A 26,604-nucleotide genomic window follows, 5' to 3' on the forward strand; every position below is an offset into this window, starting at 1 on the left:
AATCTAATTAATAGGTAATCACTTTGTTTTGTTATTACGTAGGTTGTGATTTCCTTGTTGTTAAGTAAATACACAAAATACCCTATAGTTAGCGCCACTTGCACCATCCCACTAACTCGGGGTTAAACGGTTAATCCAATGTCAAATTGTACTGGTAACCATGGAAACTCCAGGTTTAACCGGTTAACCCCGGATTAGTGGAATGGTGCAAGTGGCCCTTAGTAATTAAAAGGTAAATTCAACTAATTAGTTGACACTTTTTACACCCTTAATTACGGATGTGACATCCATTGTTTGTTCCCATAGGTTATTCCCACTATATAGTTACCACCAAGTGTTACCAGATTTTTTTTCTCACATCTTCCCAATGGTAAGTGGTGGTGATTCATTGTAGGTACCTACCTACATGATACTCGTAAAGAAAGAACAAAGTTACAGTTACACGATAGTTATTAGGTACTTTATTTAAAACCATAGTATAACTCCTTTAGATCTTCGCATTTCTGTCTTTCCCACAAAACTGTGACAACGGTTCTACAGAGTTCCTCCAGTTTGCAGTCCGTATCGCACTGTGGTCTAGCGTCGCTCATCTTGTAGAAGTAATCCGAATATATATCTAAAAGTTGTTTATTATTTGTGACCATTCTGGTGACCAGATCGTTCATTGAGGCAGGTGACAAGTCAGGCAGTCGAAACTTTCGCGTGAAGTCGTAGAGTCTGAACCAGTGGGGTCTACGTTTTGGCGTGAGGTTGGCGTTGGTCAGGTTGTAGATGTAGTTCTCGATGTTGGTGGGTTCCTGGTGGATTAAGAGATTCGTTCAAGGATCATTCCTATGCAGTTAATTTAAGCCTCAACTTAAGCCCAGAGGGCAGAGGGCCTACCGCCAACACCAATCCGCTGTTTGCTTACATTAAGAGTTACAACAGTTACAACGTCGAATTTGATAATGATGGGACATTGAACTGATCAATCTGATGACCTCTGTTTACAAGGCTGGTCAAGAAGGCGATACCAATCGTTGTCCTTGCAATACTCTCTATCCGCAGCCGTGGACTGCTGCGTTTCGACCCGAGATGTGCGAGGATGCGTTGGGAGGGATGCGTTTTGAAGAACCAATAAAATCACTGCACGCTGAGCGAGGAAAACAAATGAAGTGATTCTATTGGTTCGCTGGTCGAAACGCATGCCTTAACCAGGCAGGCAAGAGAGTGTTAAAGTGTTAAAGAAATTGGCAACTATTCCATAGGTGCAATAGTATCTGCATCTGAGGGCCTACCGGAAATTACTAAAATCTAAATTAGTGCATCATGAATCGTGAGACGTTCTTTGAATTGGCGGTTGTGGTAGATAGAGAAGGGATTTGTAGGTACTCGTATAAAAACGTCAAGAGAAGCACCTATTCAATCGTACCTACCCTTTTACTTATTTGATACTTTTTTGACTTTACTTACAAATGTGAAAGGATGGAACTTGAATATTTTATAATTAGGGTTGAAGTTCGAGAAGGTGGTGATACCGCCCGCGTTCCACGCCACTCGCACGGCTTGACCCGACGGGCTGTAGAATACCCTGAACTCGTCCGCGTGCGTGTGCCCGTTGAATTCCGCGGCAATCGTAGAAGCGAACCTTCGGATGAATATTTCAAGGGATTTTAGTACAGTCCCGAGCCAGGAGATATTTAGGAATCCTCTCTACATGCGTATAACAAACGCAAAGAAAAGAAAAGCATCAGAAGCAAAGAGCTTTCTGAATTTCTTTGATTGAATAATGAAGTTAAATAAACGGATAACGTACGAGTATCCCAAGTAGCATGGAAGTGTCGGCAACATCAATATAGCAGCCAATTAAGAACTTAGAGTGATTTAAGGGACGTATAAGAGTGTCAGAAAAGATTTAAGCTGTATAAAAGGTACTTTACAGACATTATACAGCTCAAGCTGTATAAAATCATTATAAAGGATTCTGCGGAAGCATGGGGTGCTTTATCAGAATATAAAAAATCTACTATAAAACTAAAAGTGTTGTGAGAGACTACAAGCTAATTCTATCGTAAAAGCTGTATACTGGCTGTATTGTAGTAACACTTGGCACTTTTAGCTGTACAAAAGTATCTGTCAACTCCGTTTTAAAACATTAAGTGTTGTGAAACACTACAAGCTAATTTTATCGTAAAAGCTGTATACAGGCTGTATTGTAGTATCACTTGGCACTTGTAGCTGTACAAATGTATCTGTCAACCCCGTTTTAAAGCTATTTCTTATGGCGTAATCTTACTCTCCTATAAGAATAGTAGTTGTATAACTTCTGTCTGTAAGGGTATTATAAAACCAAATGAATAAATGGCAGCTATAGTACAGCTTTTTTCTGTATTACTGATAGAGTCGCTTATAACAATCTTTTGGCGTAATTTTACACTCGTATAAGTATAGTAGTGTATTGATTTCTGAAAATAAGTGTATTATAAAACTAAAGGAATATATGACAGTTACACTACAGGTTTTTTATTTGTTATGTACGGAGAACCGAAATACAGCCAAACGAATACAAGTATTCTATTATAAAGCTGTTTTAATTACAAAAGCTGTAAAAGACACTCCATTTATTACACAGCACAGCTACTAAGATTATAATGCTCTCCAACTATCCTGTAGGCTGTTTAAAAATTGTCGCCATTTTACAATAAAAAAAAAAACGTATTTGTAATTATAATTAAAGAAATACTTGCAAATATTAAGCAGACTAACGCCGTGTTATGATTACCAGCTAAAATAAATGGTTTAGCCTTAGAATTAATATTTATAAATATTTTTGATACTCTAACCTTAAAAACAAACAGTAACTTTACCGATTTTTGATATTTTCCTTATGGTTTCTCTTTGTTATTTTGCAGGCGCGTAAAAATTTTGCCAGAAAAGATACACAGGTTCACAATAAATAATAATCCGCACTTACCAATAATGTAATATTCCATTCAAGTCCTGTATAATATTTACTTTTACTTTTACCATCCACTATAACACTTTATTGTCGCCATTACTATATTACGAATGAACAAGATTAAGACATTTTAGTTTCTTAAATGATTATTATTCTCTTGTAATTCTTTCTTATAACTCATTTAAAACTTATATTCTTATATCGTACTTTATAAGAGATTATCTGTAGTGTTAAGGTTTCCTGTTACACCGAAATATAGCTGTAATGCAGCTATTATGCAGCTTATGTATTGCTTATACAGCTACTCTACAGCTCTAATAACGCCAAAGGCTGTATAATTTGGGCCCTTTTTTACTTATAAGGGCTGTATAAGCGCTTATACAGCCTTTGTACAGCCTAACTGTACAGCTTATAGTATACAAATAAACTTTAATACAGCTTATATACAGCTTGCAATGCTACTTGGGATGTGCCGAGTAAGTATCTATATTTTCAATCACACATACAACACAACCATACAATGTAGGTACTGAAAGTTGTATTAATATACCTGTTTACAATTCTGTTATACTCCCTGGTCCATGTGTAGGTGAGGTCGTCTTCACCCGGGGGTATGTGTGTCAGTATGTGTACTTTTTCGCCCGCCAGCTCAGCCGCGTGCAGTTCATTTACCAACCAATCCAAGTGTTCTTTAGCATCGAGAGGGTCGTATACTTGCCACCTAAAATAAGAATTAAGTGTATTTGTCTTGTAGATTGTAGGCGCTTAGGTATTATGATCATATATATGTAGCTTACCAGTTATACTTATAAGCCACGTTGATGTTCAAAGTGATGGCCCTGAACCCCGGTCGGATTAGCACAGAGTACTCTCCACGCTTCAAAAAGGTGGCTCTGGCGTTTTTGGGCAAATAGTACTTCCACTTTTTGGCGAGCGATTTGTAGAGCCACGTTGTGTTCAGGTTGTCCCCCGAAATGGATGCTGAGGCGAATCTATCGGACAGGTACGACACAATGTTATTTATTTTCTCCGATTTTTTTACATAGGCAGTTAAGTGGTGTGCCACTTAACTGGTATTGACGTATAGTATAGTTCTAGTTATAAGTTCCGCAAATAAAATTCATTCATTCAATTCATTCATTCATTAATTACATATAGTCCAGTAGTTCTAGTAGGGACGCAATATTTTGCGTAGACGTGATTTCAAGTCACATCAGCGAGACCTTTTTATGATGTGTTTGTCACAAGATCCTATACTTAGACCAAAAGGTGGTGGTGGTGGAAGATCAGTATAATACCCTATTGATATGCTGATGCTAGTCATTCCCTCTTCAAACAGAATGAGAGTCTGTGAAGTAGGTATCCACACATTTAAGTAGTATACTCTGTCAAGAGTGTAACAAAGAAGAAGAAATTAGTATAACTTACTGGTTAATAGGTTGCGATTCATGATTGCCTATGACAAGTACGACCATCACATTGTCGCCGAAGCTCCGCCTGATTTTTTTGACCATGTAACTATTCATAGCGTCGTTCTGCTCGTATGTGGTCTCCCAAACGTGGTGGTCGATGGTGTCACCTATGTAGTACACCACGTCAACGTTCTGAAATAGTTTTTGGCCGTACACATTTATATCCAAAATCGTTTTTTTTATTTTATTTGTTTACCCATTAACTTTGTAACTTAACTATTCCCTGCAAATTGTTTGTTTAGTACCTTGTGTGTATCAGAAATCCTGTCGATCACGTCATCGAACGTCCAAAGTGGCGTGTCGCAGTTTCTATAGTCGCCCCAATAACCAGCAGGGGCAGCTTTCTTACGCTTATTTCTCTTATGAGATCGCATCTTTCTAATTTCCGCAGCCACTTTTAAATCCAATAACATTTCACCATCGTATCTGATAAAACTTCTTTCGTAAATCGACTCATTAATGTAGGAGTTAGAGGAGACTTGGGCGGTTTGGCCAGCTCGGCAACAAGCAGGTTCAGCGCAGTCGGCCACTCCATACGGTTTGTATAGAGGGTCGATGTGCCCGTCTGTGATTAAGGCAACTTTTAGAGGCTTGTTTCTGTAGCTAGATATCGGGCGCTGAAAGAAATAATTTGCTTACCGTTAAGTTAAGCAAGATTTTTAGGCATCCATATTCCATAACTAGCTGTGCCCGCGGCTCCGCCCGCGTGGAATTCGGTCAGTGTCAGTAAGCGCGGCTAATTTCTAATCCTAATTTCTCTCCCTCTCCACTGGAGGCGGAACTTGAAGTAAAGTTGACAGATGGATATGCTAGAGGACTGCAATCCAGATAAAATATTTTACAATTAGGTACCACTAAATAAAACTACACTCCAAAATCAATAGTTTTTTTCGCCCTTATTCAAATTTTACACGTGATTTAAACGACAGAGTAGTAGATGTATATCGGACAATACAGTAAGGTATACGCGCGTGAGCGAAAGCGAAGCGGCCTGCCTGGCTAGAGCGCCACTCACCGTGGTCTTCTTCAGACTCCTAAGGAAGACCACGTGCCCCCTGTAACCTCAATGCGTTGCGAGACTTTCGCGAATGATTAGATTTTTTTCTGGAAGGCATGGTAATGCGTATTAAATGCGAGTCCCAAATCGTTTGACTCCGCAAACGACCAGTGCCGTTTTGATGCCCTAAACATTTATAGACCATGGTGCCCCCTCTCCCTAGGGTCATCGAGATTACATTGAATTTTTTGGTTAGTTGAGTGACGTTCATTGCCGCAGTACAGCTGAGAATGGAAATTAGTCACATCATTTTATCACGAAAATTGACAGTGCTGCAGCAGTAACGTTGCAACAGAGTAATGCTGCTGCAGTCGCCATACCTTAGAAAGTGATTGAAAACGCTAGCGAAGCGAGCGCGAACATTTTTCGATATAAAAACGCAATTTGATAGACAGTTGTACATTTTTACTTTTAGTATGGAAATTAGTCACATCATTTTATAACGAAAATTGACAGTGCTGCAGCAGTAACGTTGCAACAGATTAATGCTGCTGTAGTCGCCATACCTTAGAAAGTGATTGAAAACGCGAGCGAAGCGAGCGCGAAAAATTTTCGATATAAAAACGCAATTTGATAGACAGTTGTACATTTTTACTTTTAGTATGGAAATAAGTGCACATCATTTTATCACAAAAATTGACAGTGCTGCAGCAGTAACGTTGCAACAGAGTATTGCTGCTGCAGTCGCCATACCTTAGAAAGTTATTGAAAACGCGAGTGAAGCGAGCGCGAACATTTTTCGATATAAAAACGAAATTTGATAGACAGTTGTACATTTTTACTTTTAGTATGGAAATCAGTCACATCATTTTATCACGAAAATTGTCAGTGTTGCAACAGAGTTGTGCTGCTGCAGTCGCCATATCTTAGAAAGTTATTGAAAAAGCGAACGAAGCGAGCGCGAAATTTTTTCGATATAAAAACGCAATTTGATAGACAGTTGTACATTTCTACTTTTAGTATGGAAATCAGTCACATCATTTTATCACGAAAATTGACAGTACTGCAGCAGTAACGTTGCAACAGAGTAATGCTGCTGCAGTCGCCATAGCTTAAAAAGTTATTGAAAACGCGAGCGAAGCGAGCGCGAAAATTTTTCTATATAAAAACGCAATTTGATAGACAGTTGTACATTTCTACTTTTAGTATGGAAATCAGTCACATCATTTTATCACAAAAATTTACAGTACTGCAGCAGTAATGTTGCAACAGAGTAATGCTGCTACAGTCGCCATATCTTAGAAAGTTATTGAAAACGCGAGCGAAGCGAGCGCGAAAATTTTTCGATCTGAAAACGCAATTTGATAGACAGTTGTACATTTCTACTTTTAGTATGGAATTAATTTAGTATAGTTGAATAAAAAAAATAGCAAACCGATTTTGATTTGGTCGTCAATATTTTTATTTTTTTCTATTAAACTGTACAATTAATTAATGTTTAAAAAATGAATTCCTCATGCCCGATTTATCTGGAAATGATACCAAGCTCGAGGTGGTCGGTAAATAGACGCAGCAGCATTACTCTGTTGCAACGTTACTGCTGCAGTCGCCATATGTTAGAAAGTTATTGAAAACGCGAGCGAAGAGAGCGCGAAAATTTTTCGATATGAAAACGCAATTTGATAGACAGTTGTACATTTCTACTTTTAGTATGGAAATCAGTCACATCATTTTATCACGAAAATTGACAGTACTGCAGCAGTAACGTTGCAACATAGTAATGCTAATGCAGTCGCCACCCGAATGTCACTTTTATGATATCTCATAATGTTATTGTAAACGCGAGCGAAGCGAGCGCGAAAATATTTCGATATAAAAAACGCAGTTTGATAGACAGTTGTACATTTTTACTTTTAGTCCCAACCAGGCGCGAATCCAGGATTTCATACAGAGAAGGGATGGGACGTTATTAGATGGGTACTTTTACACGTATAAAAGTTTCATGTAGGTACCTACTCCACGACGACTGCAATGCTGATGCAGCCTGCGCTTTTTTTTGCCTACGGTTTTGGTGTCCCCTAGACGTGGTCCCTAAGCAAGTGCTTATTTTGCCTAAAAGGGTTGATCCGGCACTGCAAATGACAGACGTCAATATTTTTTTTTTCAAAGTACCCACCTTGTATGAATATGGATTTAATATGGGTGCGATATAATTACGATGATGGAGAAAATTAATAATTTTAAATAATTATGCAATTATACGCGTGTTGATAATTATGTGTCTTTATTTTACCACTATGTAACTATGTAAACTCATTTTTAGTTTTCTTTATTAATTAATGTTTACTCAGTTCCCCAAAAGACTGTGCAATGAGGGGCAATTAATTTACTGTCGTTTAATTTTGTTGTATTATTAATTTATTAAATCAACATAATTATTCAATTATTTTTGTTGATATCCGTAGCCCCTGTTCTAAACTTAGTTTTAATTTGGCAAAATCTTTCCTCGGTGGCTTATTCATGTCACAACATATTCAATTCAGCGCCATTTGTTAATTTATTACCAGGGTACTCAATAGTGGTAGCACATATTTGAAAAAAGTTTGCCCCTCTTTCCTAAGTAGCGCCATAAGATTCAGGGGCAAACTTAAGTCAATCGAGTTTTGTGGCTACCCCCCCTTTTAGGGGTTGAATTTTTATAGCCTATAACCTGGCCGGGGATTTTCTCGATAGATTAGTAAAGTTTTCATCAAAATCCGTTCAGCCGTTTTCACGTGATGCGCGTTCAAATAAACAGACAAACAGATAAACAGACAAAAATTCTAAAAACTTTTGGAACGTGTTCTGTTATCGATTCTAAGTATCCCCGGCCAACTTTTTTTCAAATATCTTCCATGTACAGACTTTCGACCGTCTTCAGCTTTATTATATGTATAGATAGGAATGTATGTATGTAACAAAAATAGTGGGGATCCGCTTAAGGGCATGTATCGTCAGTATCGTGTCCTGATCCTGCTAATATAGGAAAAAGATGAAGAAACATTTTTTTATCGCGAAAAAAATTTGTCCCTTGTTTGGAGGGTTGGCCGACTTGGACGACCTGCCCCATATATTTTCTTTTTACTTTTTAGGGTCCCGTAGTCAACTAGGAACCCTTTTAGTTTCGCCATTTCCATCTGTCCGTCCGTCCGCGCCTTTGCTCCGTGATCGTTAGTGCTAGAAAACTGCAATTTGGCATGACTACATGTATAGCGACAGACCGGTAAAATAAAAACTACGAAAAAAAATTCGAATGTATGGATGTAACAAAAATAGTGGGGATCCGCTTAAGGGCATGTATCGTGTCCTGAATGTCCTGATCCTGCTGATATAGGAAAAAGATGAAGAAACATTTTTTTATCGCGAAAAAAATTTATCCCTTGTTTGGAGGGTTGGCCGACTTGGACGACCTGCCCTTCGAGCAACACCGGCTTCCGATCCGACACATCGGAAGGGAGGGGCCCAAGCGATATCTTACCGTACAAATCTTTCTGCCATTTTTTGCGGGGGGAAAGGTGCACACAGTCGCACTTCTCACACACTTACATACAAAATCCAATCTGTAATGACGATACAAATACATAGAAAATGACACACGTCAAAGACAAATCTTGCAAACCTCGGTCTGTTTTTGTGTACGGACGAGTCACAAGTGTCACAACACGCACACTAAGCCCTAACACATTTTCGTCGAAGTATTTTCTTGTATTGTGACAGATGAGAAGTCGGATTTGTCGCTCGACCGATCCGCAGTTTGTACTGGGCGAGCAAAATCGATAAATCCAACAATTACATGAGACTAAAATATAATAATTGTGTTTAAATGTAATTAAACGTATGATATGTAAAAAAAATATTACATGTGAAATGTAACACCTTCTTTTTGTAAATTTGATGTCTCCGATCTCTTTTTACGACAAAAAACCGTGCAATTAGGCATTTTTTCTGCTGCTGTGTTCACGCGCGCGTCTGGACTCGGTCTAGTGAAAAATCCGAGCGCAACTAGTTTTATTACCCGCGCTAGATCAGTTGATCTTGCACCTAGGCAGAGGGGAAATAGTGCGAATGCTGTCTCCCTTCCGTGTTGCTCGAAGGACCTGCCCCATAGATTTTTGAAGTGAAAACTTCTTTAGCGGCGCTGAGCACTTTTTGAGGTGGGGAAAAAATTATAAACTCGGGACAGCGTAACGCGTAAGGAGTCTCTCCTCTCTTTCTACCGCACGGCGAAAATGTATGCCTGAGCCTGCTGTTTCATGTAGGCGGCGCAGGGCGCTTGCGTGACTTCATGGTCTAATAAAACATGGTCTTCCATTCCCAGAGTGACACGCGATTACGTCACAATAACATTGCCACTTTATTTCAACATAACATGTTACATGGGTACATTATACCTATGGTTAATAAGTTAAAATATTTCTTTATAATTTTATAATTTTCATTTATATGTATTTTAGCTTAAATTTTACAATAACACGTCATTTTTAATTACTCGTTAGCAATATCTTCCGATTCACGAAAGAAATTTCAGACTTTCGGGTAATTCTGTTTATAATACTGACAACACAGGATAGCGCTATGGACATTTGACAATTCGGATCTAGATAACTTCATGCCCTGACCGTCATCCTTGTCGAACGCGTGTTAATTGTTATTCCCTTCTCGCTCAGTGTCAGCAGTCGCAGTGTTTTCCAAACTTTTCACGTCGTAAGCTTGGTAATTAATGTGTAACTGTGAATTAGTTTTTTAAACGTTTGTCTTGTATAGATAAATAAAGTTTAATTTAATACATTAGATTTGTTTTATTTTACTATGTTTCTACATAAATAACTTAAAATTAATGCCGTTAAAATAATTTTCACCGTTGGTTAAAATTCTCCCACATTTCAAAGTTTGAGAACCTGTAAACAGCATGATGACGTAGGCGCGTGTCAGTTAGGTCATACGCGAATCTCGGAATGGAGTACCAGGCGGAGTATATTATTATACCATGCGTGACTTATGTCATGTGTGACGGACAATGTTATTCACCAAAGAACTTTAGTCATAACGTATCATAATCAGGTCAATTATTTAAAACTGGACTTTTATATTAAGCAATAAAGCTCAATGTTCTAATTTTGTACGGACTACGGGCTGAAATACGAGGATCTCACAGTTACATTCTAACTTTATATCACTCCAATATAATTCAATAATTCAATAAAGTCTCATCTTGATGAAATCGCTAATAAAAGTGAACTCTAGTACTGGTGAATAAAACTCAAAATATCATGACCAAATATATTTAGATGCGAGGTCTGCAAGGTAACTTTACAATTTCTATTCGAATTTTAAACAATTAACGCTACAAATTTAAGTTCGCTGGCCAGCAATTTCGGAACTAAAGTTTTTCAATAGAAAGGAGGATGGGTCAATTATACATAGTGCTGCAAACATTTTGGACTAGTTATTGAGTTTTCACTTCTGTCGGCACTCCCGGAGTGCAACCCGTTGTTTTTTTTTTTACTTTTTAGGGTCCCGTAGTCAACTAGGAACCCTTTTAGTTTCGCCATTTCCATCTGTCCGTCCGTCCGCGGCTTTGCTCCGTGATCGTTAGTGCTAGAAAGCTGCAATTTGGCATGACTACATGCATAGCGACAGACCGGTAAAATAAAAACTACAAAAAGAAATTCACGGTATCTCCCATACAAAACTTTTTCTTTTCATGTTTTCGAGCCCTAAATCAGGTAATTTGATATAAATATATACTTTCTTGTCCATGACCGGGACAGGATCCGGGAGATCCACATGCCAGTCGAATCTGGGATCATCGTAGGCGCAGGCATCAGGGTCGTCCGCCACTTGCAGGGCTAACCCGCAAAACGTGTTTGGCTCGGCTTCAGGGGTGTTCTTTATTATGTAGACCAATATAGGCTAGAATCAGATAAAAAAACAGAAGTACTTAGATATTTGAAGTACCTACCTATTTAGCTGCAGCTAGAGCAAAGAATGCAGAGTACCAGGCGGTCTAGCATGAGTTGCGTTCTCGCGCGCGAGTCCATACTTGAAGTCGCGCTAGATGTATGGGTTCGCGCGCGAGAATGCAACTCATGCAGACCGACAGAACTAACAGTGAGGCGAGAGGTGAGAGCCCTTAAAAAACGGGAATTCGCTTTATCGTAATAGCGTACGATCTCGCATATGGGTGTCCTTCTGAATCCCTAACAACGTTTGTCCTAAAGTCACTTGCCCTAACTGGTTTGTCTTAATGGGCACATGCCCTAACGATCAATTGTCATAACGATTATTTTCCATAATGTAATGGTTAGCCTAAGACTCATTTGTCCTAAGCATTTGTATTTGTACCATAACTATCAAGATCCCTAATGTTTTTTACCATATTCTTCGAAATCCCTAACAATGTTTGGCATAAAATAAGTAAATAACATGCTCTAACTGTTTTGACCTAATGGTTATTGCCCTAATGATCAATTGTCATAACAGTTACTTTTCCTATTGATCAATTATCATAACAATTAGTTTCCATAATGAATGGTAACGAACTGTTGCCACAAAAGTGGGTTAGGTTAGGTTAGAACTGTAACCCTCGCAAAAACGAACTGCTGCCACAAAAGTGGTTTAGGTTAAATAGGTTAGAACTGCGATCCTTGCAAAAACGAACTGTTGCCACAAAAGTGGGTTAGGTTAGGTTAGAACTGTGATCCTCGCAAAAACGAACTGCTGCCACAAAAGTGGGTTAGGTTAGGTTAGAACTGCGATCCTTGCAAAAACGAACTGTTGCCACAAAACTGGGTTAGGTTAGGTTAGAACTGTGATCCTCGCAAAAACGAACTGCTGCCACAAAAGTGGGTTAGGTTAGGTTAGAACTGCGACCATTGTAAAAACGAAACGAAATAGGGAAATCAAAATTAGGGCATACGAGTGTTAGGTCAAGCAACGATAGGCTAAGTAAAATTAGGTAACATGATGGTTAGGATATATAATTTTTAGGCCTAACAATAATTAGGCAAAAAAAGAATTATGCTACATAACATTAGGATAAATACTCAATATGGAAAGTGCCATTAGGGAAAAACATATTAGGACAAAAAAAATCGGTCATTCGATAATAGCTAGGGAAACCAAAATTAGGGTATACGAGTGTTAGGACAACTGATCATTATGACAAACAATATTAGGGAATGCAAAGATAGGAGGAAAGACTTTAGGGATTCAGATATAGATCCCTCGCATATCACCTCAATAATGAAAAATGAAAATTAAAAAACCGGACAAGTGCGAGTCGGACTCGCCCACCGAGGGTTCCGTACTTTTTAGTATTTGTTGTTATAGCGGCAACAGAAATACATCATCTGTGAAAATTTCAACTGTCTAGCTATCACGGTTCGTGAGATACAGCCTGGTGACAGACGGACGGACGGACGGATGAACAGGCGGACAGCGGAGTCTTAGTAATAGGGTCCCGTTTTACCCTTTGCGTACGGAACCCTAAAAACCATGGTAATAGGTAGTCGATTTGAGCTATGGACCATACCAGACTTGTTCACATCCCGCTACTCTTAATAGATCGCCAGAAAAACCAAAGACAATTATTATGTTAGTATAACCAAAGTTAGATATGTCTTTGGTATAACATTCGTTCTATAAAGACTAGGGGTTGCAAATATTCGAAACTTTCAGGTATTCGAATATTCGACTTTTTCTGGCGAGATATTCGAACATTCGAATAATTATTCGAATATTTAAAAAAATAAGAAAAGGAAAAAAAATCGGTTTATTATCGTTTTATTCAAAAGCTTTTTCCACATATTGCTAAAACTAATGATATTTTGCAGAAATCCACTTAAGAAATTGACTAGATTTTATCATCCTACTCTGAGATGCCCACGTTTATAAAAACAAGTAAAACGCTATACTTAATTAGGCGTTTTCAATATTTCTAGATAAAACTTTTATTATAAATGCGTCGTCGTGTATAAAACTTTAACCATCCAAACACGTACGTAAAAGAAAAAAAATAGTAGGATTTTCTGATTTAAATTAACTTCTAGTCACTCAGAGGCCTGTAATATGGCCTTTAATAACATTGTATTTTGAATCTTTATTGACTGTATTTGTCTTGGCAAGTTTAGTTTTGATTCTTAATGGTCGGTTTATGATATAAATTATATAATAGGTATTGGAATATTTAAGGGAAAAAGTTGACTGACTACTGGGTGGATTATTCGTTAGCTAAATGTACATGGCTAGATTACCTAGTTGGGCAGGTTTAGTATGATCAAATTTGCAAATTGCGATAAAGTGCAAGGTTTAGAGTTAGACTAAAGTTACGCTTGTACTCAATAAACAGAATGACAATTTAACTTAAAACTTGCGTAACGTTGCTTGTACCTAGAAAAAGCATCAGCCGCACCGTAAAAAAAAACATACTTTTTGATTTCGTTTTCTTTGAAGGTTTAACTGTATTCACGAAGCCTATCGAGAGGAATACAGTAAAAACATTATTTCCTTCGCATTTGCTTACCTACCGTTCCTCATTCACTGTAAATATTACGGATACGTGTGTTCTGTTCTCAGATATGGAATTGTATTGTGGGGCAACTCATCTGACATATTCATAGCTCAAAAGCGCTGCATACGAGCGATATTCGGTTTAAAACCTTTAGACTCATGTAGACCTATATTTAGACAACAAAGGATTCTAACGCTCACATGTTTACACATTCTGTGGCCTATTTTATAAAGCTACAAGTTACAATTTACAAGCGGAAGTCTCTTTCTAACCCTATGTGTTAGAACGAGACTTCCGCTTGTAAATTGTAATTTGTAGCTTTATAAAATAGGCCACTGGAGGCATGTACTTTTGTAAAAAAACACATGCATGTATTTCTAATTAAAAACAATAATAATAAGCGAGCAATTACACAAAAGCCTTTGAACATGCCAGTCGCAGAGCCTATTTAAAAAGAATGCCTATTATTCGTTAAGCAAAATTTATAATACAGTGCCGAAATCTATTACTTACTAGTTTAGTTGGACATAAATTTTATACAAATCTTAAGACATGGCTAATTGAAGAATGCTACTATTAATTAAATGCAGATTTCTTTAATAATAATAATTTATAGTAATTGACATATTTATAACGCATTCTGGCGTATATTAATTATTGCCTTATTTTTACAATTTATATAAATTTAGATTTCAAAATAGCCAAATTATTAATGATTTAAATTCATGTTTTTCTTGCTCTCAACTCTTAATTGTATATAAGATTGTGTATATGTACATGTTGCATGTTGTAAGAGATTTTAGATATACGTGTACATTTTGCAAGCTGCAATTCAGCTAAATGTGTGATGCTTGTTTAATTTATAATATTTAAGACCTTTTGTTACCACATTTAATGCAAATAAAGAGCTTACTTACTTACCACATACAGTTCCACGGCACCTTTGCACACGCCGTAAGCAGGGGTGCGAAACTCCTGACTTCGGTCAAACTCGGCTCCGCTCGGCTCAGCATTGCTCCGAGCAATTATTAGGGTTGGCACGACTTGACTTCCTTTTGCGTGCACGACCACAGATGAGATAATCACTTGATTTTTGACAACCCTAAATAGCCGAAAGGGATAGTGCCATATATTAGAAAGGGACAGCACGATTCGACCCTGAACCGCTGTCAAACTTCGTTTTTGTAGGAAGTTTCCTTTCTGTACGGTAGTACTATTATTTATTCTGTGCCGTAAGTCTCGATGCCCAGTATTGTGCAGAGCAGCGTCAATGTCGATGAAAGAAAATGATCTGGGAGTCCTATCGCTACGCCCTTAAAAAATGCCGCTGCCACTACTCGGCATCCGAAGCAACGGAGACTCTGAAATAAAATGTTTATAATCGCGATTGTGGCTAATATTTAACGCAACAGAGAGATATTGTATATAAGTACCGTACGATACCGAAAACCGAAATATATCTTAAGCCCCCTCCAGACTATGTGCGTGAATCGCGGCGCGACGTCGCGGAGCGAACATATCGCGAAGTTAACGTATGACTCCACAAGTCCACACTCGCACGCTTCACGGCGATTTCGCAGTTTGGTTTGCGGCAATATGGCGGAAAAGCATCAGCTGATCGAGTTTAACTGTTAGTTATCTATGGCATCATACGTGATTTAGCTGTTTTTCCATTTTGTTTTATTGTAAAACCGTAAAATATAGCTGCTTAATATAATATATCATAATATAATTAGGCTACAAATATAATGACCACCAAAAAATACTTTGGTACCCTAAATAAAAAAAATCATGCTTACCAAAAAAAATTACTGAACACCAAAAAAAATAAGACCTAAAAATACAAAAGTACCACCATTTTAATTACGACTGCACTTCAAATTGTATTCAAATACCAAATATATTGAATGATCACCAAAAATCATTAATGATCACCAAATCTTGAAGACCAAATTAATGCGATATTTTCACCTAAATAAACCACTATGATTACCAAAAAATGTATACATATTACCAAATAAAGTAAACTGATGCCAAAATTACTAGCCCCTCCCGCTCAACCCCCGGTACCCCGCACCGCATACCTACCTTACCTAATCTACTTTTCTAGTAGCATTTCGTTATGATACTAGAAAAGTAAGTCAAACTGCTATCAGTTAAGTGGGTTAGGTTAGCACTGCGACCCTTACAGAAACGAAATGGTACTAGAAAAGTAGGTCAGGTTAGGTTTGAACTGCGACCTTTACAGAAACGAAATGCTACTATAAAAGTGGGTTAGGTTAGGTTAGAACTGCGATCCTCACAGAACCGAAATGCTACTAAAAAAGTGGGCTAGGTTAAGTTTCAACTGCTACCCATACAGATACGAAAAGCTACTAGAAAAGTGGGTTAGGTTAGGTCTGAACTGCGACCCATTCAGAAACGAAATGCCAATAGAAAAGTGGGTTAGGTTTGCTATCCTATTAAAGCAAATGACTCCAAAATAATAATTCTTCTAGGAACGAAATGCTACTAGAAAAGTGGGTTAGGTTAGGTTTGAACTGCGCCCCATACAGAACCAAACTGCTATCAGAAAAGTGGGTTAGGTTAGGTTTGAACTGCGACCCTTACAAAATAATCATTCTTCTAGAAACGAAATGCTACTAGAAAAGTGGGTTAGGTTAGGTTTGAACTGCGCCCCATACAGAACCAAACTGCTATCAGAAAAGTGGGTTAGGTTAGGTTTGAACTGCGACCCTTACAGAAACCAAATGCTACTAGAAAAATGGGTTAGGTTAGGTTTGAACTGCGACCCTTACAGAAAAGAAATGCTTCTAGAAAAGTGGGTTAGGTTAGGTTTGAACTGCGACCCTTACAGAAAAGAAATGCTACTAGAAAAGTGGGATAGGTTAGGTTTGAAATGCGACCCTTACAGAAAAGAAATGCTACTAGAAAAGTGGGTTAGGTTAGGTTTGAACTGCGACCCTTGCAGAAAAGAAATGCTACTAGAAAAGTGGGTTAGGTTAGGTTTGAACTGTGACCCTTACAGAAAAGAAATGCTACTAGAAAAGTGGGTTAGGTTAGGTTTGAACTGCGACCCTTACAGAAAAAAAAATGCTACTAGAAAAATGGGCTAGATTAGGTTTGAACTGCGACCCACACAGAAACGAAATGCTACTAGAAAAGTGGGTTACGTTAGGTTTGAACTGCGAACCTTGCAGAAAAGAAATGCTACTAGAAAAGTGGGTTAGGTTAGGTTTGAACTGCGACCCTTGCAGAAAAGAAATGCTACTAGAAAAGTGGGTTAGGTTAGGTTAGGTTTGAACTGCGACCCTTACAGAAACGAAATGCTACTAGAAAAGTGGGTTAGGTTAGGTTAGAACTGCGACTGTAACGGAAATAAAATGCTACTAGAAAAAGGTGACGAAGTGGATTAATTAATTTAATAGGATAACGATAATTATATTAAATATTTGCACATTTTAAATTAAAATGTGGTTAAAATTTTGGTGGTCATTTACTAATTTTGGGTTTACAATGATTATTTTGGAGTCATTTGCTTTAATATGATATCAAGATTTAAAAATTTGGTTATAATTTTACATTAAAATGGAGTTCTAATTTTGGTGGTCATTTACTATTTTTGGGTTTACAATGATTATTTTGGTGTCATTTTCTTTAATAGGATAGCAAGATGTAAAAATTTGGTTATCATTTCACATTAAAATGGGGTTTGAAATTTGGTAATCATTTAGTATTTTTGGGTTAATAATGATTAGTTTGGTGTCATTTCCTTTAAAAGGATAGTAAAGTGTAATAAAATTGGTAATCATTTCACATTAAAATGGTGTTATATTTTTGGTGATCATTCATTATTTTAGGGTGGTAAAATAGATTTTTTTGGTATTAAATTTTACTAAATCTGGTGATCAGTTAAATAGCAGCCATATAATTAATATTTATCTTGCCACAGAGGTGCCAAAATATTGTGTAATGTGGAGTCTTGCAAGTTCGCGCTTCGCGTCTACTTTGACGCGGGCCGAAATACCGACAAAAAACGGAGAACAAGGCGCGAAGGCGTGAACAAGCTGCGAAATCGACGCCACACTCGCGTTCGCGGCTTCGCCCGCGATTCACGCGCATAGTCTGGAGGGAGCTTTATAGTAAAGTATATTAGCCACACAATATGTTTTAGGTATAGGTGGCGAAGACTGCTTAGAATTAAAAAGGTGTTGTGCACATAGCTCTTGCACAGTTTAGGGAGAATTAACTACAGGCTTAGTTCTGCAGATAGGACCGTGAATCAACTTTTATTAGGGCTTTACGATGATAATGGACTAATAGTTTCTTTTATGGACAGATTTTGTACAATGGCTCATCATATGCAGCACCTCTACCAGTGGATAATTTTACGATGAAACCGTCAAAGGCAGATGAAGAAGGTACCATGAGCCTTTTATGGTTTTGTCAAATGGTAGATGGTCAGTTCATGTTCATGAAATGGCCAATTCAAAATCGACTTTTGTTGATGTCTTGCCACAGAGGGGGTAATAAAGTAGGTAGTGTTGCTTGCTGTAAATGCGGTATCTTATTTAACTGAAAACGTTAATATAGGTATCTACTCACCATTTGAGGTTTAGAAACCTTTTCGCGTGAATGTTCAGATATATATTGAGGCAATCTGAGTATTTCGAACACGTCATTCAGCGTCTTGCCTTCATTTTCAGTTAACCGGTGCTCCATAAACTTTATGAACAAGTCTTCGACTTCATCTTACAGGGAAATTAAGAAAAATAATAACAATAGTTAGCTTTTTTCAACGCCTACCTGAATTGGCGACAAATCAGTTAAAACAATTAAGAGTTAGTAGGGTGAGTCTGGAAGACTTGCCCAGGTGGGAGAATTGATTACGGCATTCGGGTTCTAGTATCCCACCTTGGCAAGTCTCCGGGACTCCATCTAATAATCGATATAGGAGATCCTGGTGGTAATGTGATGCCTATCTTTAGGTATTTAAATAAAAGTACCTAAACAAAATCTGCCCTCAAATGGCTCCTTAAGCCAGTTGAGGGTAGATGAAAACATTACATGATCCATGGTATAATAATATACTCCGCCTGGTACTCCATTCCCGTCTTTTCTAGGTCACCTAACTGACACGGGCCTACGTCATCATGCGACAGCGCTATATGATAATATGCGATAGCGCTATATATAGCGGCCATGTTGTTGTGACGTAGGCCCGTGTCACTCTGGGAATGGAAGACCATGTTTTATTAGACTATGACATGATCAAATAAAGTAGGTTAAAGTCAGGTCGTTCAGTGACTCATCCAGTTTTTGTATTGTATTTGGTTGTTAAATATATGTTATAACTACCCGGAATAAATGTTATATAACTACCCGGAAATGTACAAATTGTTTACTTTTATTTAAATATCTAAAGATACAGATTAATAGTAGTCTGAATAATATACTTTTTTGAGTAGTTGGAAGAACCTAATGTCTCTGAATATGTAGGCGTAGGCACTTACAGCTTCATGGCAAAAAAGAGTAGAAATTAAAAAGTCGCAACACTGTAGCGTCCAGTGTGGGCATTCAATAATAAAATCATTATTTGAATAAGAATTCGTAGGAATAAAATCATCACGATTTTATTCCCGTCAAAAATATTCAAATAATTTTGGTCGGGAATAATTCGTACGAGAAAAATTTTAATGAGAATAACTTATTCTTAATCAAATAAATATAATCATGATTTTTATTCGAAATAATATTCGACGAATGAAAATGAAGTCTGGGTACCTTATAGGTACTAATTACATATGGTTAGGTAGATTTAATAGTAGTTAGTCTCTTGTCTAATACCTATTTTATGGAATAAAATCTTACAAATTGACTGTCGCATAGTTTCAGTAACCGTATTATATTTAATTTAATAACCAAATCATTAGGTTCAAGGGTAAAAACAAAAATTGTCATCTTGGCTAGGCACCTTGGGTGCGTAGCCAACATGCCAATCATTTGCGCTACGACAACGAAACGCTCTCTGTCTCTCTATCGCACTAATATGTAAGAATGATAGAGACAGAAAGCGCTTCGTTGTTAGAGCGCAAGAGGTTGGCATGTTGGCTAGGCCCCAGAACAGCTGAATTTACCTAATGATTTGTTTATTAAAATAAAAACATAAATTGGCATCTTAGCTAGGCACCTTGGGAGCGTATCCGACATGCCAAACGTTTGCGCTACGACAACGAAAGGCTATCTCTGTCTCTCTATCGCACTAATATGTAAGAGTGATAGAGACAGAAAGCGCTTCGTTGTTGGAGCGCAAGCTATTGGCATGTTGGCTAGGACCCCAGAACAGCTAAATTTACATAATGATTTGGTTATTAAATTAAAAAATTTAAAAACAAAAAATGTCATCTTGGCTAGGCACCTTGGGTGCGTAGCCAACATGCCAGTCATGTTTGCGCTACGACAACGAAACGCTAACTCTCTATCGCACTAATATGTAAGAGTGATAGAGAGAGACTATACGCAACTCTACGGAGCGTTAACGTTTGGCATGTTGGCTAAGCACCCTGATCGGATGATAGAATTAGATAGACAGTGTATAGCGGAACTTTTCAATGGGTACTGACTGTACCTAAAATGAAGTAACAAATATGAAATCGATCCGACTTTTAAATAGAAGGGTGAAAATCAACTTACAAAATATAACCGATTGTAATACAAAAATTAACTTAGTTCTAAATAGACATGTGCGCCGCGCCACCGCGCCGCCGCCGCCGACGATTTTTCCACGCCGCCGCCGCCGATAAATTTGACCGGCGTATAATCGGCGTGGGAAATTTTGATACCTATCGTGTCTTATTCCATGTTGCGTAGTGAATAGATAGTGTCAGAGGTATAATTTAAAGATCCTTATGCTTTTTCGCTTATTATTTGCGGGTGAAGCAAATTAGCATCATTTTTGTCGTTGCGGTGTTAGCTGTGATAACGATTTAGTGTTAATTTAAACAAGATCTAGTTTCTGGATCTAAGGTTATTATTTGATATTTTTTCGCACAGCTTTTTTGTAGAACGTAAATGAAATTGTATATTATGTGATAAATCAAAATATGATTTATTTATTTATCACATAATATACAATTTCATTTAAAATTACACACGATCAATTCTTAGTCATTTTATGGTGATTATCAGCTTCTTTTACTTAACAATATATATTTCAATCAAAATTATAAAAATCAGTTTAAAGCTTCGCAATAAGCTATTACTTACTTCCGTTGGCGCGACAACCCTTTGTGGGTCTTGGCCTCCTCCACAATCTTCCTCCAGTTGTCGCGGTGTCTGGCGACCTTCTTCCAGTTGGTAAACTTTCCCATCTTCCTAAGATCTTCTTCTACACAATCTATCCAACGCTTCTTAGGCCTGCCTTTCGGTCTTTTTTGTTGCGGCGTCCACCTTGTCATGACTTTTGCTGCCCTCTTGTACGGCATCCTTTCAAGGTGACCCGCCCATCTCAACCGCTGTGACTTACAGACCCTGACGATGTTCTCGTGCTCTATGAGTACATCCAACTCGTGGTTCATGCGTTGACGATAGGTATCATGTTCTATTACAGGACCATAGATCTTTCTGAGCACTTTTCTTTCGAACACTGCAAGTTTTAGTTCGTCTCTCTGAGTTAGGGTCCAAGTTTCGCAGGCGTAAGTTACGACAGGCCTGATGATGGTGCGATAGATAATAAGTTTGGATCTAATGCTAAGCAGTTTAGAGCTCAAAAGTTTGCTACACGCGTAGAAACATTTGTGCCCAGCAGCTATGCGCACCCTTATCTCTTCGTCGGTTTTGTTCTGAGAGTTAACCGTCGCTCCTAGATACTTGAAGCTGCTCACACCTTTGATGTCCTGATTGCCGACAGAGATGTTTGTTGGCAGTCCAGTCTGCCTTGATGTCGCAAGGTACTCAGTCTTGGATACGTTTACACGTAATCCAAACGTGGCGGCTTCTGTCTGCAGGTTTAGGCAGTGATCGGCCATTCTGTTTCTCGACCTACTGGTAATGACAATGTCATCGGCATACGCAGCAAGCTGAGTTGTGTTGTAGTCGATCAGCCCATTGATGTTTAATTTACGCGTTGCAGCCTCAAGTACCAGGTTGAAAACTATGGACGAAAGCGCATCTCCTTGCTTCACTCCCGAACGAATCTCAAAAGGCTCAGATAAATCGTTTTGTATCGCCACAACGGATTTGGAGTGTTTTAAAGTGGCATCCACAAGGCTAACCAACTTGCTTGGCACACCCAAACACAGCATGCTGGAGAGTATTTGTGCGCGGTTAACACTGTCAAATGCCTGCTTGAAGTCCACAAACATGTGATGAAGATCGATGTTGTATTCGTATGCCTTTTCCAGTGTTTGCCGCAGTAGGTGAATCTGGTCTACAGTAGAGCGGTTAGGCCTGAATCCGCATTGGTATTCTCCTAATATCTCTTAAGCATAGCCGCATAGGCGCCTATACACGATTCCTGATAAAACTTTATAAGCCACAGACAAAACCGATATACCTCGGTAATTGCTACAGATGCTCTTGTTTCCTTTTTTGAAGATAGGCACAATAATACCTGCGATAATAAATAAGAGCGCTGGTGGCCTAGCGGTAAGAGCGTGCGACTTTCAATCCGGAGGTCGCAGGTTCAAACCCCGGCTCGTACCAATGAGTTTTTCGGAACTTATGTACGAAATATCATTTGATATTTACCGGTTGCTTTTCGGTGAAGGAAAACATCGTGAGGAAACCGGACTAATCCCAATAAGGCCTAGTTTCCCCTCTAGGTTGGAAGGTCACAGGTGGCAGTCGCTTTCGTAAAAACTAGTGCCTACGTCAAATCATGGGATTAGTTATCAAGCGGACCCCAGGCTCCAATAAGCCGTGGCAAAATGCCGGGATAACGCGAGGAAGAAGAAGAGGCACAATAATACCTAAATTCCAATCTTCTGGCATCTTTTCCTCTTCCCATATCATAGATACGAGTGTAAACATTCGCTTCTCGAGATCGCTGCCTCCTTTTTTGAGTAACTCTGAAGCAATAGTATCAAGCCCCGGCGCCTTGTTATTCTTGAGGCAACGCATAGCCCGCTGGACTTCTAACCGAGTAGGCGGTTGTAATCGTTCTTCAACGTCAAAGTAAATGGGCACTTTTTCCGTGGCTGTTTGCGGAATGTTCAGGAGATCGTTAAAGTGTTCTCTCCATCTCCTAAGCACATCTGCCTTTTCCGTGAGAAGACTTCCAGAGGTATTTTGGCATGCATTGGTTTTCGGCTGGTATCCACTACGTAGGCTGTAAAAAGGTCGCACGAAATGACGCACCCTCAAATCCTCCATTCTCCTAAACCTCTCCCTTTCCATATTTCTCTTTTTGCGTCTCGCTATTTTTCTGCATTTGTTCCTCTCGTTCTTATAAAGTTCTTTTTTTTCTAAGCCATCGTTTTGGAGATATTTAAGCCGCATTTAATTCTTTTTATTGAGGGCTTCCTCGTATTCCTTATGAAACAATTCCATATTTTTTGAACGTTTTGCTTCTCTGATAGTGCTCTTAGCTGAACTTCACGTCACTGCTGTTTTTATACTCTGCCACTCTTCGTCAATAAGCTATACTTAAACAATTATACCTACTTATAGGAACTTAAATCACCAACTATCATCAATTCATCACTAAGCTGCAGTAGTAAAGAAAACAAAGTAGACCTTAGTATTCCATAAAACGGGGCACTTCAAAGACATTCTGTTGAGCGAATCTACCTGCCAGAGACGTTTTCTTTGGAAAACGAAGACATCTTTAATCTAACATTACATTTCTGTTAAACTTCAGTTCAGACAAATGTAAAGTACGTAGTTCATCATTATTTCGTAACAAATCCTAGGTGAGGCGACAGCGGCTGGGAAAAGTCAATATACATAAATTTAAGACTTAACTTAAAAATATTTTTTTTGTTTTATTTGTATTCCACTTACAAAGTAAGTAAAAATACTGCCTAAAATGTAGCGTTTTAAAGTATCCTTTTATTTTAATATTTAAACATACCGTTGGTAACCGTTAGGTTGGTATTGGTAATAAATGGTTGCCAAGTGTCATGATGGGATATAATTTTCGGCAATAATTTAGAAAACACACATAATATGTTTTGGATAGCCTAGTAAATACTCATAAGGCTTTAATATAGAGTTTCTACAGCCACCTTCTCATGCAGTATCAAAAATTATGCCACGCCGATTTCACGCCGATCACGCCGCCGCCGCCGGTCAAAAAATCATCGGACGCCGCCGCCGATGATTTTGCCATCGGCGCACATCTCTAGACTTCTAAATAACATTTTAATTGAATAAAACCTTATTTAGAATAGTCCCACTTCTATAATTATTCTGTTTTTTATTCCGCATTTAAAATAAAAGTCACATGATTTATTCACCTTAATTTTATTCTAAAATAACTAGTGCAAGAATTATTCTAATTCAAATCGAATTGAATAAGAATAAAATTTCTGTTTTTATTCTTATTCTTATTCAAGTTAATTTTTGCCCAACTCTGGTAGTGTCGTCCCTTTCAAACCAATTTATATAAGAAAACGAGACGACACTACAGTGTTGCCACTTTTTAATTTCTACTCTCTTTTGCCAAGCTGTATGTATTTTTTTTTGTTTTATATAGCTGGTAACACCACACCAAATTAAAAACTCATCCGCCGCCCACTTCCCCGCGTGTTTTAAGATGACTAAATTAGCTAGGGAAGCATCCGAAATGGGTGCTAAATACCATAATGTCCCTTGGTTCTCTGACGTTCTGTACAAGGTCAAAAATATGTGCTTTGACAAGTTTGACATGTGGACTGAATATTTTGATGAAAGATCTCGCTCTAAGGGTATATGGTATAAAACGATCCAACCCACTCTTCCTCGTGCTCCATGGTTCTCTTTCTGTAGGATGAACAGGCAGGATTTAATTGTTGCTCTTAGATTGCGATCTGGTCACATTCCTTTAAATAGCTATGCGTATATGATGCGTAAAGTTGCCTCGCCCAAATGTAATTTATGCGGAGTAGTTGAAGACGTGTTTCATATTTCAATGGAATGTCGCCGAGGTGCTGCACAGCGTCGTTTGCTTAATGTTAGGTGCTATGATCTCGGCAGAGTCAATAGCATCCTGGCATGTCCAGCCCTGGTCCAGCCTCTGAAGAGGCTGGGCTTCTTTATAATATGGTTAAGGATATCATACAAATTAGAAGTAGTGAAAGTTAGAATGTTATAGATTAATTAGAGAGCCACTATGACGGTGGCATTTGTAAAAACCCTCTATAAAAATAAAGAATAAAAAAAAAATGACTAAATGACCGGCCATTTACAGGTCTAATAAAACAAGTCTGTTATGAGGACGAAATTATGTCGGGAGAGGTTTATCCCGTAGTACCTAAAGTTGGTCAAGCAAATCTTGTCAGTAGAAAAAGGCGCGAAATTCAAATTTTCTATGGGACGATAACCCTTCGCGCCTACGTTTTTTAAATTTGCCGCCTTTTTCTACTGACAAGATTTGCTTGACCATCTATATATACATCCAAAACAGAAGAGCGCACTTTCATTTTCTGATTCTGTACCTACGCCTTTGCTTTGGCGGTCGATGACAATTTTGAAAGTTTAGTAAGTATAATAAAAGTAAATGATCTCAGTGGCCGTGCGTATCCGCATTCCATGACTGAATATAACATATTAGTGTATGTACCTATATAAAAGACACGGGAAAGCGGACACTGTTGAAAGCAATTGGATTGATTCAAAATTCATGCATCTACTCTGGCCGTAATAGTAGGTAAGTATATTTATAAATCTGATACAAATTTATAGCTTTCGAATGAAATACAAAATATTAGAACTCACCATAAGATATAAATTTCGCGGCAGTCGTTGCCACCATAATTAAAACCAAAAGCCAATTCATCCTTGCCCCGTCGTTTTACCTAATAAGCATGCGATAACGCACGCGCGTTACTAACAAAAATTAAACGTGTGTAATTAATTTAAAATAGCTATGGTAAACACATCAATATCAAATAACGTGCCATAACGACACTCGCACTACGTACCTGTAATACCCTGACTTCTACTTGTGACTAAGGATGGTATAGTTGGTCAAGTAGATCTTGTCAGTAGAAAAAGGCGGCAAATTTGAAAAATGTAGGTGCGAAGGGATATCGTCATAGAAAATTTGAATTTCGCGCCTTTTTCTACTGACACGATTTGCTTGACCGTCTATATATTCCACCTGTCCAATTCGATGGTTCATATGAGAGAGTGAGACGCAATGCACATTGGACCAAGAAATTGGACAGGTGGAATACCACCCTTAGGTGAAAATGTAAACAGCGCCATTATAAACTACGATAAAGTTGAACATAGTAAATCGGAAGTTATGAAATTGTAAAGTTTTAGAGTTTGAGTGCGAGTTGTAAAAAGCTGTAGGCGACAAACAGAAAGACACTAAGGTAATCCCATAAGCGATTCCAATGTCAGTCCGGAATATTAAGTTGTTTATCAAACTTCGCTCATCTCAATGTTGAGATCATCGAGCATCTCGGCAAGCGTGATGCGCGGCAGCGACGGGTCGATC

General features: G+C 38.2%; 1 protein-coding gene across 2 annotated transcripts; it reads right to left on the reverse strand.

The window, feature by feature from the left end:
- Positions 1-438: 438 nt before the first annotated feature.
- Positions 439-25,985, reverse strand: LOC134792209 (sphingomyelin phosphodiesterase 1-like). Of its 2 annotated transcripts, XM_063763455.1 has the most exons (11): positions 25,875-25,985; positions 18,564-18,709; positions 15,188-15,319; positions 14,880-14,909; positions 11,195-11,359; positions 4,656-5,027; positions 4,367-4,542; positions 3,736-3,930; positions 3,489-3,659; positions 1,453-1,627; positions 439-797 (listed from the first exon to the last, which is right to left on the reverse strand). In XM_063763455.1, the coding sequence occupies exons 1-11, from the start codon at positions 25,933-25,935 to the stop codon at positions 462-464; spliced, it is 1,959 nt and encodes a 652-aa protein (XP_063619525.1). In that variant the 5' UTR covers positions 25,936-25,985; the 3' UTR covers positions 439-461. The 2 variants fall into 2 exon arrangements, with proteins under 2 accessions (XP_063619525.1, XP_063619526.1); XM_063763456.1 differs by lacking the exon at positions 18,564-18,709 and having other exon boundaries at positions 25,875-25,936.
- Between the last annotated feature and the right edge of the window lie 619 nt (positions 25,986-26,604).

The sequence above is a fragment of the Cydia splendana genome, chromosome 7, assembly GCF_910591565.1.
Source record: "Cydia splendana chromosome 7, ilCydSple1.2, whole genome shotgun sequence".
Taxonomy (NCBI): domain Eukaryota; kingdom Metazoa; phylum Arthropoda; class Insecta; order Lepidoptera; family Tortricidae; genus Cydia; species Cydia splendana.

Bases quoted from the DNA above. Each gene is read 5' to 3' on its own strand.
- LOC134792209 (XM_063763455.1), bottom strand. From the start codon at position 25,935: ATGAATTGGCTTTTGGTTTTAATTATGGTGGCAACGACTGCCGCGAAA. The intron at 14,910-15,187 runs ACAGAATAAATA...CCTGCTTACGGC, and splicing joins TGGGCATCGAGACTTACGGC to GTGTGCAAAGGTGCCGTGGA. The intron at 4,543-4,655 runs GTACTAAACAAA...AAACTATTTCAG, and splicing joins GGATTTCTGATACACACAAG to AACGTTGACGTGGTGTACTA.